Source organism: Oncorhynchus nerka, linkage group LG15 (genome assembly GCF_034236695.1).
Source record: "Oncorhynchus nerka isolate Pitt River linkage group LG15, Oner_Uvic_2.0, whole genome shotgun sequence".
In the NCBI taxonomy this organism is placed as follows: Eukaryota; Metazoa; Chordata; class Actinopteri; order Salmoniformes; family Salmonidae; genus Oncorhynchus; species Oncorhynchus nerka.
In genome coordinates, this window is record NC_088410.1 from 13947785 (window position 1) to 13964187 (window position 16403).

General features: G+C 47.8%; 1 protein-coding gene across 1 annotated transcript in view; it reads right to left on the reverse strand.

Annotated features, from left to right (window-relative positions):
• pkd1a (polycystic kidney disease 1a) overlaps positions 1 to 522 on the reverse strand; it is a 187354-nt gene extending 186832 nt beyond the window's left edge. Inside the window, 1 exon segment of the mRNA XM_065001039.1 lies at positions 24 to 522. Coding sequence (XP_064857111.1) covers positions 24 to 313 — 290 coding nt within the window. The 5' untranslated portion in view covers positions 314 to 522.
• Positions 523 to 16403: the final 15881 nt, after the last annotated feature.

A 16403-nucleotide genomic window follows, 5' to 3' on the forward strand; every position in this document is an offset into this window, starting at 1 on the left:
GTTAAAACCACTAGGCTACTTACAGGACGTTAGTTCCCGGTGGTAGATCCCCCGCCGCTGGTCCCCGCTCCAGACCGATGTTCGTACAATTAACCACGCACGATTCTCGGGACCCTGGTGCAAGAACACACGTACAGTTACCGGGACACGGGCTCCCGCAACTCCTCCCGCTGCCGCCGTCCCCGTGCGCTGGGCTCCAGCCCCATGCCTCCAGGCAACAGAGAGTGAAGAGCAGACTGGAAAATAATCCAAACTTGGGGAAAGAGGCGCCATGTTTTCGCTTGGATAAAATCTGTCCATTTCTAAAAGGCATAGCTCACGCACATCGCATCGCCTCTGATGTTGGAAGGGTCCTCGCACTGGGGGGGGAAACCTGTTCTTCGCTTTTTAACAGATTTCTTCATGTGAAAACATGCTAAGAGCGGAACTAACTTTTTTTAACCCGTTTTTTTTAACCTTCCCCAGGTTTTCGTAGACGTTTCGCCGTCCTCTGCGGTTATAACGGAACTAGCAGCGCTCTTATTTTTTCGGGAGAAAAAAAGTTCCTTCAACTTCCTTTCTTTCTCCCGCCTTGTTTTGGCTTCACCCGCTGCAGTTCTACTAGTAAACACTGAGCGCACAGATTCCTTCTTGGGCTCCTTGGGAGAAAGATTCTACTTTTTTCTCAGACAATAATGTATTATTATTACACAAGTAATCCCGTTAAGGATTTGCTTATACAATGATGTGTTTTGTACACACTTTCCCCACCTCCAGTCCATTCTCTAGATGGGAGTATCTAATTGTGTGTGATGATGATGTAAAAACACCTTTAAACAGTCCAGCTGTGTTCTTGGCCTTCTAGGACTATAGGAGACAGTCAGCCACTCACCCAGCCAGTCACTCATTCAGTCAGCCAGTCACTCTTTCAGTCACCCAGCCAGTCACTCTTTCAGTCACCCAGCCAGTCACTCATTCAGTCAGCCATTCACTCTTTCAGTCAGCCAGTCACTCATTCAGTCAGCCAGTCACTCTTTCAGTCAGCCAGTCACTCTTTCAGTCAGCCAGTCACTCTTTCAGTCAGCCACTCACTCTTTCAGTCAGCCAGTCACTCAGTCAGCCAGTCACTCTTTCAGTCAGCCAGTCACTAATTCAGTCAGCCAGTCACTCTTTCAGTCAGCCAGTCACTCTTTCAGTCACCCAGTCACTCTTTCAGTCAGCCAGTCACTCATTCAGTCAGCCAGTCAGTCACTCATTCAGTCAGCCACTCACTCAGTCAGCCAGTCACCCATTCACTCAGCCAGTCAGTCACTCTTTCAGTCAGCCAGTCACTCATTCAGTCAGCCAGTCAGTCACTCAGCCAGTCAGTCACTCTTTCAGTCAGCCAGTCACTCTTTCAGTCAGCCAGTCACTCAGCCAGTCAGTCAGCCACTCACTCTTTCAGTCAGCCAGTCACTCAGCCAGTCAGCCAGTCACTCATTCAGTCAGCCAGTCACTCTTTCAGTCAGTCAGCCAGTCACTCTTTCAGTCAGCCAGTCACTCTTTCAGTCAGCCAGTCACTCAGCCAGTCACTCATTCAGTCAGTCAGTCACTCTTTCAGTCACCCAGTCACTCTTTCAGTCAGCCAGTCACTCTTTCAGTCAGCCCCTCACTCTTTCAGTCAGCCAGTCACTCATTCAGTCAGCCAGTCACTCTTTTAGTCAGCCAGTCACTCATTCAGTCACCCAGTCACTCATTCAGTCAGCCACTCATTCAGTCAGCCAGTCATTCTTTCAGTCAGCTAGTCACTCTTTCAGTCAGCCACTCATTCAGTCACCCAGTCACTCATTCAGTCACCCAGTCACTCATTCAGTCAGCCAGTCACTCTTTCAGTCAGCCAGTCACTCTTTCAGTCAGCCAGTCACTCTTTCAGTCAGCCAGTCACTCTTTCAGTCAGCCAGTCAGTCACTCATTCAGTCAGCCAGTCAGCCACTCACTCATTCAGTCAGCAAGTCAGTCACTCATTCAGTCAGCCAGTCAGTCACTCATTCAGTCAGCCAGTCAGTCACTCAGCCAGTCAGTCACACTTTCAGTCAGCCAGTCACTCAGTCAGCCAGTCCACAGTCTGGCAGGTGTTACAGCTTTATGCAGGTGAGATATTATATTTAACTTACATCCCACTATCTTCTCTCAATAAATTCAAATCAAACAATCTCACTAACTCACTTTCATACACGCATACGCACACACACACTCCTCCCTCTCTCTCTCTCCCATTTCCTGTTCTGCTGCTGGGGCACGCGAGGGGGACGTTCCCGGTGCTGCTTGTGTTGGCCCACCCCATCTCACACACACACACACACACACACACACAGACACATACACGGCCCAGCTTGCAGCTCAGCACTCACAGAGGCACCGCTATAGAGCCTTATACCCAACAACAGCCCAGCCTCCGGCCCGTTCCATCTCTAGCCCACCCCATCTCCAGCCAAACCCACTGAGCCTAGCCTTCACCCCAGACCACCCCGGACAACAACAACACACAGTCCTGCCCCAACTACAGAGCCAGACAGAGCCACAACTAGAGCCAAAGCGACAGCAAGGTCTGGCACAATACAGGACTGGGCTAAGCTGGATAGGGTTAGGCTTGGCTGTGTTAGGCTTGGCTGGGTTAGGCTTGGAGGAGAGGGGGCTGGACTGGAGGAGAGGGGGCTGGACTGGAGGAGAGGGGGCTGGGCTGGAGGAGAGGGGGCTGGGCTGGAGGAGAGGGGGTTGGACTGGAGGAGAGGGGGCTGGGCTGGAGGAGAGGGGGCTGGGCTGGAGGAGAGGGGGCTGGACTGGAGGAGAGGGGGCTGGGCTGGAGGAGAGGGGGCTGGGCTGGAGGAGAGGGGGCTGGACTGGAGGAGAGGGGGCTGGGCTGGAGGAGAGGGGGCTGGACTGGAGGAGAGGGGGCTGGGCTGGAGGAGAGGGGTTGGACTGGAGGAGAGGGGCTGGGCTGGAGGAGAGGGGGCTGGGCTGGAGGAGAGGGGTTGGACTGGAGGAGAGGGGGCTGGGCTGGAGGAGAGGGGGCTGGGCTGGAGGAGAGGGGGCTGGGCTGGAGGAGAGGGGGTTGGACTGGAGGAGAGGGGGCTGGGCTGGAGGAGAGGGGGCTGGGCTGGAGGAGAGGGGGCTGGGCTGGGCTTCTGTTTGGTTATGGGGAGAGTCTACTAGTCAGGAAAACAGTACTTACTGCTGGGGCCTCAGACAATATTATTAAAGGACTGGAGGAAGTGAGTGAGAAAAAGAGAGAGAGAGAAAGTTTGTCGACGACACAACGGTAGTAGATCACCAATGACCATGACAGCCTATATGGAGGTCAGAGACCTGGCAGTGTGGTGCCAGGACAACAACCTCTCCCTGATCGTGGACAAAACAAAGGAGCCTATCTGGACTACAGGAAACGGAGGGCCGAGCCTCTACAATCCACATGGACGGGGCTGTAGTGAAGACGGTCGAGAGCTTCAAGTTCCTCGGTGTTCACATCACTAGGGACATATCATGGTTCAAACACACCAACACAGAGGTGGAAAGGGCATGACAACGTCTCTTCCCCCTCAGGAGGCTGAAAAGATTTGGCATGGGCTCTCAGATCCTCTAAAGGTTATACAGCTGCACCATAGAGAGCCTTTTGACTGGCTGCTGCACCGCCTGGTATGGCAACTGATCGGTGTCCGACCGCAAGGAGCTTCTTGTTTTGCACTGTCTCCCTTGCAGTGGATCTTGCAAGGGAGATCCACTGAGAGAGGGAGAGATCCACTGAGAGAGGGAGAGAGAGAGAGAGAGAGAGGGGGATAGAGAGAGAGAGGGGGATAGAGAGAGAGAGGGGGATAGAGAGAGAGAGAGGGGGGGGATAGAGAGAGAGAGGGGGATAAAGAGAGAGAGGGGGGATAGAGAGAGAGAGTGAGAGAGAGAGAGAGAGAGAGAGAGTGAGAGAGAGAGAGGGTAGGTAGGTAGGTTACAGGTGCAGGGTAGGTAGGTATGTAGGTAGGTTACAGGTGCAGGGTAGGTTACAGGTGCAGGGTAGGTAGGTTACAGGTGCTGGGTAGGTAGGTAGGTTACAGGTGCAGGGTAGGTAGGTTACAGGTGCTGGGTTGGTAGGAAGGTTACAGGTGCAGGGTAGGTAGGTTACAGGTGCAGGGTAGGTGCTGGGTAGAGAGAGATAAAGAGGGAGGGGGAGAGTGATGTTCTCCTGCCTGATGTGTTCATTAACAACAGGAAACAACAGAACATAACTGATATTGTGCCAGCATCACAAATCACACCCTTTTCCCTATATAGTGCACTACTTTTGACCAGGGCCCATAAGGACACTTGACTCAGTCTCCTTTACACACTTCTCCCTCCTCTCTGTCTGGTTGTTAGTGGCAAGTCTCTCTCTCCCTCTCATTCTCATTCTTTCTTTCTCTCTTTCTGTCAACTGGTCCCTGGGGGGCAATCTTTTGTGTCTATTTTTCTTGCTTGCTAATCTTTCTGTGTTTCCCTCTTCATTCTCTTTGTCCTTCCCTCCTTTATTCCCTCTGTGTATTTCTCTGGACCTGGTGCTGTTGTGGTGATGATGAGTATAGCTGCAACTGAGACACACACACACCTCTCACACTAATCCCCTCTGACAGGCCGGTATAAGGTCATCCCTCTGGCCATGTGATTGGTTCGCTCCAGGGGTAGTTGTGGAGACAGCCTAAACCTTGCCCCCTGTACCCACATGTCCATCAACTCTCGCCTGGTGGGGGTGTCCCCTCCCCCATCTACCCCCCACAGAAAGAAAAGAAAGAGAGGGATGGAGAAGAAAGAGAGGGATGAGAGGGATGCGAGGAAAGAGAGGGATGGAGAGGAAAGAGAGGGATGAGAGGAAAGAGAGGGATGGAGAGGAAAGAGAGGGATGAGAGGGATGAGAGGAAAGAGAGGGATGAGGGGAACGAGAGGGATGAGGGGAACGAGAGGGATGAGAGGAAAGAGAGGGATGAGAGGAAAGAGAGGGATGAGGGGAACGAAGGGAACGAGAGGGATGAGAGGGATGAGAGGAAAGAGAGGGATGAGAGGAAAGAGAGGGATGAGGGGAACGAGAGGGATGAGAGGAAAGAAAGGGATGAGGGGAACGAGAGAGATGAGAGGAAAGAGAGGGATGAGAGGAAAGATAGGGATGAGAGGAAAGAGAGGGATGAGAGGAAAGAGAGGGATGAGAGGGATGAGGGGAACGAGAGGAGGAAGAACAGAAGAGGTGGGTGCAAACAGGCTGAAGAACCAGATGATGTATTATCCAGCAGCAGACACACTCACACAGGGTTGGAGAGGAACACATTACAAAACAAACTGTAACTGTAATCCCTTACCAGCTAAAACATGGGCAGCCAGTGAAAAATGGACTCTTGCAACAGCTGCATAGTGCGGATCCCAGTCTATGGAATACAAGTTTGAGTTCCTCCCTTCTAAACTCCCCCGTGGTTTAGTTCCTCCCTTCTAAACTCCACTGTGGTTTAGTTCCTCCCTTCTAAACTCCCCTGTGGTTTAGTTCCTCCCTTCTAAACTCCCCGTGGTTCCTCCCTTCTAAACTCCCCGTGGTTTAGTTCCTCCCTTCTAAACTTCCTCCTTCTAAACTCCCCGTGGTTTAGTTCCTCCCTTCTAAACTCCCTCCCTTCTAAACTCCCCGTGGTTTAGTTCCTCCCTTCTAAACTCCCCCGTTTAGTTCCTCCCTTCTAAACTCCCCCCCTTCTAAACTCCCCTAATTTAGTTCCTCCCTTCTAAACTCCCCCCGTGGTTTAGTTCCTCCCTTCTAAACTCCCCCCTGTGGTATAGTTCCTCCCTTCTAAACTCCCCGGTTTTAGTTCCCCCCCGTGGTTTAGTTCTAAACTGGTTTAGTTCCTCCCTTCTAAACTCCCCGTGGTTTAGTTCCTCCCTTCTAAACTCCCCTGTGGTTTAGTTCCTCCCTTCTAAACTCCCCTGTGGTTTAGTTCCTCCCTTCTAAACTCCCCCGTGGTTTAGTTCCTCCCTTCTAAACTCCCCCCGTGGTTTAGTTCCTCCCTTCTAAACTCCCCGTGGTTTAGTTCCTCCTTCTAAACTCCCCGTAAAGTTCCTCCCTTCTAAACTCCCCCGTGGTTTAGTTCCTCCCTTCTAAACTCCCCGTGGTTTAGTTCCTCCCTTCTAAACTCCCCCGTGGTTTAGTTCCTCCCTTCTAAACTCCCCCGTGGTATAGTTCCTCCCTTCTAAACTCCCCCGTGGTTTAGTTCCTCCCTTCTAAACTCCCCGTGGTTTAGTTCCTCCCTTCTAAACTCCCCCTCCTTCTAACTCCCCGTGGTTTAGTTCCTCCCTTCTAAACTCCCCCTCCTTCTAAACTCCCCGTGGTTTCCCTTCTAAACTCCCCCGTTCCTCCCTTCTAAACTCCCCCGTGGTTTAGTTCCTCCCTTCTAAACTCCCCTAGTTCCTCCTTCTAAACTCCCCGTGGTTTAGTTCCTCCCTTCTAAACTCCCCCGTGGTTTAGTTCCTCCTCCCCGTGGTTTAGTTCTCCCTTCTAAACTCCCCTGGTTTAGTTCCTCCCTTCTAAACTCCCCCGTGGTTTAGTTCCTCCTCCCCTTTTAGTTCTAAACTCCCCGTGGTTTAGTTCCTCCCTTCTAAACTCCCCCTGTTCCTCCCTTCTAAACTCCCCGTGGTTTAGTTCCTCCCTTCTAAACTCCCCCGTGGTTTAGTTCCTCCCTTCTAAACTCCCCGTGGTTTAGTTCCTCCCTTCTAAACTCCCCCGTGGTATAGTTCCTCCCTTCTAAACTCCCCCGTGGTTTAGTTCCTCCCTTCTAAACTCCCCTGTGGTATAGTTCCTCCCTTCTAAACTCCCCGTGGTTTAGTTCCTCCCTTCTAAACTCCCCGTGGTTTAGTTCCTCCCTTCTAAACTCCCCTGTGGTTTAGTTCCTCCCTTCCCCCTAATAGTTCCTCCCTTCTAAACTCCCCCTAAACTCCCCGTGAGTTCCTCCCTTCTAAACTCCCCCTCCCTTCTAAACTCCCCCGTGGTTTAGTTCCTCCCTTCTAAACTCCCCCGTGTTCCTCCTTCTAAACTCCCCGTTTTAGTTCCTCCCTTCTAAACTCCCCGTGGTTTAGTTCCTCCTCCCCTAATTCTCCCTTCTAAACTCCCTTCCGTGGTTTAGTTCCTCCTCCCCGTGGTTTAGTTCCTCCTAAACTCCCCTGTGGTCCCCTTCTAAACTCCCCGGTTTTAGTTCCTCCCTTCTAAACTCCCCCGTGGTTTAGTTCCTCCCTTCTAAACTCCCCGTGGTTTAGTTCTCCCTTCTAAACTCCCCTGTGGTTTAGTTCCTCCCTTCTAAACTCCCCCGTGGTAAACTAGTTCCTCCCTTCTAAACTCCCCTGTGTTTAGTTCCTCCCTTCTAAACTCCCCGTGGTATAGTTCCTCCCTCTAAACCCCCGTGGTTTAGTTCCTCCTTTCTAAACTCCCCGTGGTTTAGTTCCTCCCTTCTAAACTCCCCGTGGTTTAGTTCCTCCCTTCTAAACTCCCCGTGGTTTAGTTCCTCCCTCTAAACTCCCTTCTCCCTTCTAAACTCCCCGTGGTTTAGTTCCTCCCTTCTAAACTCCCCGTGGTTTAGTTCCTCCCTTCTAAACTCCCCCTTCTAAACTCCCCCGTGGTTAGTTCCTCCCTTCTAAACTCCCTTCTAAACTCCCCTGTGGTAACTCCCTAAACTCCCCTGGTTTAGTTCCTCCCTTCTAAACTCCCCGTGATATAGTTCCTCCCTTCTAAACTCCCCCGTGGTTTAGTTCCTCCCTTCTAAACTCCCCGTAGTTTTAGTTCCTCCCTTCTAAACTCCCCCCTCCCTTCTAAACTCCCCTGGTTTAGTTCCTCCCTTCTAAACTCCCCGTGGTTTAGTTCCTCCCTTCTAAACTCCCTTCTAAACTCCCCTGTGGTTTAGTTCCTCCCTTCTAAACTCCCCCGTGGTTTAGTTCCTCCCTTCTAAACTCCCCCGTGGTTTAGTTCCTCCCTTCTAAACTCCCCGTAAAACTCCCCGTGGTTTAGTTCCTTAAACTCCCCGTTCTAAACTCCCCTAGTTTAGTTCCTCCCTTCTAAACTCCCCTAGTTGAGTTCCTCCCTTCTAAACTCCCCGTGGTTTAGTTCCTCCCTTCTAAACTCCCCTAGTTCCTCCCTTCTAAACTCCCCGTTTTAGTTCCTCCCTTCTAAACTCCCCGTGGTTTAGTTCCTCCCTTCTAAACTCCCCCCTCCTTCTAAACTGGTTTAGTTCCTCCCTTCTAAACTCCCCCCTCCCTTCTAAACTCCCCGTGGTTTAGTTCCTCCCTTCTAAACTCCCCGTGGTTTAGTTCCTCCCTTCTAAACTCCCCCTCCTTCTAAACTGGTTTAGTTCCTCCCTTCTATTGCAAACTCCATACTGTCAACAACTAGTTTCATTTAAGAAGACCATGGGGAGCTTTTATTGCTCAGTCTAATTGGTGCTGATTATAAAGGCTGCCCATAGGCCGAACGGACACCTCCTCAAACTCACACACTTCTGATAGACTCAAACAGCTGCAAATGATCCAGATGTCAAAGTGTCGCAGACAAAAAAAGGTCAACAAAAGGCCTATAACAAATGCAGCATATGGCATTACATTTCCACATGCAAATAGCCCTTTCCAGTAGTGGTCAAAGCCTGCCATTCTGATAGCAGCTATGAACCCAATCAGTCTTCCATGACCACACAATCATAAACAACAGAGTAGGCTAATTAGTCCGTCGTTTTGGGGTTATGCTCAGGTAAAACAACTTGACTAATCTATCTAAACTGAGTGTACAAAACATTAGAAACACCTTCCTAATATTGACTTGCCCTCAGAACATCCTCAATTCATTGGGACATGGACTCTACAAGGTGTTGCTTTCCACAGTTGTGTCAAGTTGGCTGGAAACAACAGAGTAGGTTACTAGTCCAACGCTCTAACCACTAGGCTACGCTGCCGCCTCCGTTATAAACAACAGAGTAGGTTACTAGCCCAACGCTCTAACCACTAGGCTACACTGCCGCCTCCGTTATAAACAACAGAGTAGGTTACTAGCCCAACGCTCTAACCACTAGGCTACCCTGCCGCCTCCGTTATAAACAACAGAGTAGGTTACTAGTCCAACGCTCTAACCACTAGGCTACGCTGCCGCCTCCGTTATAAACAACAGAGTAGGTTACTAGTCCAACGCTCTAACCACTAGGCTACGCTGCCGCCTCCGTTATAAACAACAGAGTAGGTTACTAGTCCAACGCTCTAACCACTAGGCTACGCTGCCGCCTCCGTTATAAACAACAGAGTAGGCTCTAACCACTTACGATGCCGCCTCCGTTATAAACAACAGTCCAACGCTCTAACCACTAACCACTAAACAACAGAGCTTACTAGTCCAACGCTCTAACCACTAGGCTACGCTGCCGCCTCCGTTATAAACAACAGAGTAGGTTACTAGTCCAACGCTCTAACCACTAGGCTACGCTGCCGCCTCCGTTATAAACAACAGAGTAGGTTACTAGTCCAACGCTCTAACCACTAGGCTACGATGCCGCCTCTGTTATAAACAACAGAGTAGGTTACTAGTCCAACGCTCTAACCACTAGGCTACGCTGCGGCCTCCGTTATAAACAACAGAGTAGGTTACTAGTCCAACGCTCTAACCACTAGGCTACGCTGCCGCCTCCGTTATAAACAACAGAGTAGGTTACTAGTCCAACGCTCTAACCACTAGGCTACGATGCCGCCTCCGTTATAAACAACAGAGTAGGTTACTAGTCCAACGCTCTAACCACTAGGCTACGATAAACAACATGGATAACCACTAGGCTACGCTGCGGCCTCTGTTATAAACAACAGAGTAGGTTACTAGTCCAACACTCTAACCACTAGGCTACGCTGCGGCCTCCGTTATAAACAACAGAGTAGGTTACTAGTCCAACGCTCTAACTGAATGGCACAAATACACAATCCACGTCTCAATTGTCTCAAGGCTTAAAAATCCTTCTTTAACCTGTCGCCTCCCCTTCATCTACACTGGTGGAAATGGATGGAAGGAGCAGATGTTCCTAAAGTATTGTACACTCAGCGCAGATTGCTGATGCTACAGGGAATATAAGGACACTGAAAACTGACTGTGATCTTCTAAGGTTGATTGTTTTTTGTGTGGGTGAGAGAGAGGCCAACTAACTCCATCACCATGTTCACACTAAGCACTTGACACAACTACATTCTACTACTGTGTGTGTGTGTGTGTGTGTGTGTGTGTGTGTGTGTGTGTGTGTGTGTGTGTGTGTGTGTGTGTGTGTGTGTGTGTGTGTGTGTGTGTGTGTGTGTGTGTGTGTGTGTGTGTGTGTGTGTGTGTGTGTGTGTGTGTGTGTGTGTGTGTGTGTAGTAATGTCATTTGGAAATGTTTGGAACAACCTTGACTGTTGAATGATCTCAATTCTGTAGAGACAAACTGATTCATCCCTGAATAAAGACAAAGGATTCACAACATAAAGATTCACTCACTGAGTTAGACTGCTTCACAACATAGAAATTCACTGAGTTAGACTGCTTCACAACATAGAAATTCACTGAGTTAGACTGCTTCACAACATAGAAATTCACTGAGTTAGACTGCTTCACAACATAGTAATTCACTGAGTTAGACTGCTTCACAACATAGTAATTCACTGAGTTAGACTGCTTCATAACATAGAAATTCACTGAGTTAGACTGCTTCACAACATAGTAATTCACTGAGTTAGACTGCTTCACAACATAGTAATTCACTGAGTTAGACTGCTTCACAACATAGTAATTCACTGAGTTAGACTGCTTCACAACATAGTAATTCACTGAGTTAGACTGCTTCATAACATAGAAATTCACTGAGTTAGACTGCTTCTCTATTCTACCTTATTCTACCTTTATTATACCTTTATTCTACTCTATTATACCTTTATTCTACCTTTATTCTACCTTAATTCTACCCTATTCTACCTTTATTCTACATTTATTCTACCCTATTCTACCTTTATTCTACCCTATTCTACCTTTATTCTAACTTTATTCTATCCTATTCTACCTTTATTCTACCCTATTCTACCTTTATTCTACCCTATTCTACCTTTATCTACCTTTATTCTACCTTTATTCTACCATATTATACCTTTATTCTACCCTATTCTACCTTTATTCTACCCTGTTCTACCTTTATTCTACCTTTATCTACCTTTATTCTACCATATTATACCTTTATTCTACCCTATTCTACCTTTATTCTACCCTATTCTACCTTTATTCTACCCTGTTCTACCTTTATTCTACCCTATTCTACCCTATTCTACCTTTATTCTACCCTATTATACCTTTATTCTACCTTTATTCTACCATATTCTACCTTTATTCTACCCTATTCTACCTTTATTCTACCCTGTTCTACCTTTATTCTACCCTATTCTACCTTTATTCTACATTTATTCTACCCTATTCTACCTTTATTATACCCTATTATACCCTATTCTACCTTTATTCTACCCTATTCTACCTTTATTCTACCCTATTCTACCTTTATTCTACATTTATTCTACCCTATTCTACCTTTATTCTACCCTATTCTACCTTTATTCTACCTTTATTCTACGTTTATTCTACCCTATTCTACCTTTATTCTACCTTTATTCTACCCTATTCTACCTTTATTCTACCCTATTCTACATTTATTCTACCTTTATTCGACTATTTATACTTTATTCTACCTTATTCTGCAAATAAATCTAGGCCTATATTTACTTGCATACAAGAGCGTACTTGAATTAGAGTTGTTTACTTAACCCATGTAGCCTTACCAGGAGGGGACTACACCGGTTAACCATCAAGGGCTTCCCTACACTTGAACCACCAGAGGGGGTTAGTTAGTTCACACATCAGGTTAATATCTAATGTCCTAGGTTGCATCCCTATGTAGTGCACTACTTTTAACCAGAGACAATAGGGAATAGGGTGCCCTGGTCAAAGGTAGTGCACTATAAATAGGGTAAATAGGGAATAGGGTGCCATTCGGGACACATCCTATAATCTTCTATCCAGTCTGAAGCAATGGCCAGGACTGACTGGACTGGAGAGCCTCTCCTACTAAAGAGGGGGTTGAGTGGAGAGAGATAGAGAGAGAGGGGAGAAAGGGAGAGAGAGAGAAGGGGGAGAGGGAGAGAGAGAGAGAGGGGGGAGAGAGAGAGAGGGAGAGGGAGAGAGGGAGAGAGAGAGAGAGAGAGAGAGAGAGAGAGAGAGAGAATAATTAAGAGATGAGAGGAGAGGAGAGAGAATAAATATTGATCTGGTTAGTGAAGAAAAAATATGTCTCTCCACTCAATCGAAAATTAAGTTTCCTTTTACCAAGACCGAGTTATCTAAATCTTAAGTAAGTCTCTCTCTGTGTGTGTGCGTGTGTGTGTGTGTGTGTGTGGGGGGTGGGGGGGGGGGGGGAAATCCTGATAACTGATGCAGGTTGGGCACAAGGCTGTGCGGGTGTAGGGCTCGCCCCTTCTGACATCCCGTAGAGAATGTAATTACGTAACGATGAGGAGTCGCAGTCGTGCCCGCTCGATATAGAGCTGTCAACCGCGTCAGGTAACACCTGCGCGAGAGAGAGAGCGATCAGAACCCTGCCGCCTACGTGTTCTTTAGAACCCTCCAGGGCTCTGATCTGATCTGGCGTGAGAGGCTGCATGGCGTGAGACTTTACAGTTGATTCAACATCAGACTTCTCTATACCTTGGTGTTGCTAGTGCGTCAGAAGAATACTGCGCTTCTGAATTGCTTTCTCTATGAGGTTCAGGCGGGTAACTAAAGCATGTTGTACCCACTGCTGATGTAAAAAGCACTTTATAAAATATATTTGATTGATTGATTGAACAACAACGGGTTTCATTGAGGGGCATGTTCATCTAACCTAGTAGAACGGATTTGAGTCGTGATCCTCTCCAGGGGGGAGACTACCTTACAATCAGACCTCAATTTACCTCTCATCCTCTTCCCCTCTCTTCCTCTCACTCTCTAACTCGCCGCATGGTATGCGCGCAGGTGAGCGAGTACATACACGAGCGCCCTATCGGTAATGGGTAGGGTGAGAGACGGTTGTGTGCGGAGCAGACAATGCAGGGGCGAAACCTGCACGGCAACATCTTGGTGACGTCATCTGAGTGCGGGATAAATGCCACGCACGTTCCTCGGCCGACTGTTAAATACCCCTGCCCCGTACGCGGGAATCAGACCCCATCTCTCTCCCTCTCCAAAAAGACCCTGCGTGCGCGAGCTCCACCGCCACACGCACTTATCTGCTAAAGGTGTTTCTTGAGAGAAAAAACACAACGTTAAAACATACCCCCTACCCTAAGTCACGTGATTTTGAGAAACCTTGATGAGATATTGAAGGTGACCAGGAACAGCCTTGGGCGGAGGTGATTCACTTTACATTCAACAGCAGACCCCCATTTCCTCCATGATCTTACCCGACTGAGGCGAGACACTCCTGGGAAGGTGTCGAAGGAAAGCCGCCCCACTAGATAAAAACAGGTTGAATCAACGTTGTTTCCAAGTTATAAAAAAGCCAAAGTGATGACGTATAATCAATGTGGAAAATTGATTTGATTTGCAAAAAGACATCAATGTGTTTCCTATTTTTTTCACCCCTTTTTTCACCTAATTCAAATGACATGGTGCCATTTTTTGTTGAATTCAAGTTGAATTCACGTTAGTTGACAACTCAACCAAATGCAAATCTAAACAAGACGTTGAAATGACGTCTGTGCCCAGTGGGGCCTGCCTCGGTTGGGACTGGCTGCGAGACTGGAGCGCATAGGAGAGGAGCTATATAGGATAGCATCAACCTACAAATCAACTTGACTGGGTTTCAAACCACTGCGAGCAAAAGCTACGTGAGGCGGGAAAGTTGTGAGGAAGATCCGGAGAGATGCCGACACCCAGCGCAGAAGAGTAGCCTATGTTTTTCAAACCCCGGTTCATAGACATGGACCGATACCATTCCCTTGGATAATAGTGACCTTTCCGTCAGATAGTTAGCTGACACCGGTTAAGTCAGTGATGAAGTAATGCTTCAAATCACAACGGTGCTCAAAGTAGGAAGACGAGAAGAGCGAGAGAGAAGTAGAGACGCTGCGCTAGAGTGATCAGTACCAATGCCATGGACAGCGACTGAGCGCGTCAGGTTCGCTCCGCTCTCTCACCTCAACCGAAAAAACGGGTTGGAATTTGAAATATTTCATGAAATATTGAAAATACACTTTTTTGGGGGGGATGTAACGTTTTTCTCAGGATTTTGATTGTTTTCAGAACGAACCATGAGAAGAGAAGGACGTTTATCTTCGGACTTTTCCCCCTTCATCTTTGGAAATCGGCTCAGTCATCTAAATCTTTAGACTCTTTCTTCTCGCTGTCTTTAAAGTTTGAAATACATCGGAATTTGAATTTCCACTAAAGCTTCCTTGAGAATGCGCACTTAAAGCCAGGTAAAATTTAGCCTAACATTATTTTATAACCTACAATCTCATATAGCCTACATAATCGAGACAAAAAAAACATGTTTTGTTAGGGTGTTTGAGACTCTTATATGTTGAAATCGGATCATAGGTCTATGTGTATGCTGACAGTATAACATTTTGGCAGTTAAGCCATTTTTTTCTACTTACCCAAAGTCAGACGAACTAGTGGATAGACTACCATTGTTATGTCTCTGCGTGCAGTTTGAAGGACAGTCGAAGGTAGCTTCTGGAGCCGTTGTTAACTATTGTTAGCGCAATGAATAGAAGTCTACAGGAACCATTAGCATGCTAGCTGTTCCTGTAGACTTCCAGCCACTGAGCTACCGCTAGCCAACTGCACGTAGAAACATACAAACGGTAGGCCTATCCATGATATCATCTGACTCTAAATGACCGACACAGCTTTTAAACAGCGTGCAGAAAAGGCTTTTAACACCGCATGCCCGTGCTTGTTGCAGTTAGATTAGTTGTTTACGCGATGTCATGGGTGAGAATGAAGTGTGTGTATGTGTGTGTGTGTGTGTGTGTGTGTATGTCGGTGTGTGTGTACGTGTGTGTATGTCTGTGTGTATACAGTGGGGAGAAATATTTGATACACTGACGATTTTGCAGGTTTTCCTACTTACAAAGCATGTAGAGGTCTGTAATTGTTGTCATAGGTACAATTCAACTGTGAGAGACGGAATCTAAAACAAAAATCCAGAAAATCACATTGTATGATTTTTAAGTAAGTAATTTGCATTTTATTGCATGACATAAGTATTTGATACATCAGAAAAGCAGAACTTAATATTTGGTACAGAAACCTTTGTTTGCAATTACAGAGATCATACGTTTCCTGTAGTTCTTGACCAGGTTTGCACACACTGCAGCAGGGATTTTGGCCCACTCCTCCATACAAACTTTCTCCAGATCCTTCAGGTTTCGGGGCTGTCTCTGAGCAATACGGACTTTCAGCTCCCTCCAAAGATTTTCTATTGGGTTCAGGTCTGGAGACTGGCTTGGCCTCTCCAGGACCTTGAGATGTTTCTTACGGAGCCACTCCTCAGTTGCCCTGGCTGTGTGTTTAGGGTCGTTGTCATGTTGGATGACCCAGCCACGACCCATCTTCAATGCTCTCACTGAGGGAAGGAGGTTGTTGGCCAAGATCTCGCGACACGTGGCCCCATCCATCCTCCCCTCAATACGGTGCAGTCGTCCTGTCCCCTTTGCTGAAAAGCATCCCCAAAGAATGATGTTTCCACCTCCATGCTTCACGGTTGGGATGGTGTTCTTGGGGTTGTACTCATCCTTCTTCTTCCTCCAAACACGGCGAGTGGAGTTTAGACCTAAAAGCTCTATTTTTGTCTCATCAGACCACATGACCTTCTCCCATTCCTCCTCTGGATCATCCAGATGGTCATTGGCAAACTTCAGACGGGCCTGGACATGCGCTGGCTTGAGCAGGAGGACCTTGCGTGCGCTGCAGGATTTTAATCCATGACGCCGTAGTGTGTTACTAATGGTTTTCTTTGAGACTGTGGTCCCAGCTCTCTTCAGGTCATTGACCAGGCCCTGCCGTGTAGTTCTGGGCTGATCCCTCACCTTCCTCATGATCATTGATGCCCCACGACGTGAGATCTTGCATGGAGCCCCAGACCAAGGGTGATTGACCGTCATCTTGAACTTCTTCCATTTTCTAATAATTGCGCCAACAGTCGTTGCCTTCTCACCAAGCTGCTTGCCTATTGTCCTGTAGCCCATCCCAGCCTTGTGCAGGTCTACAATTGTATCCCTGATGTCCTTATACAGCTCTCTGGTCTTGGCCATTGTGGAGAGGTTGGAGTCTGTTTGATTGAGTGTGTGGACAGTTGTCTTTTATACAGGTAACAAGTTCAAACAGGT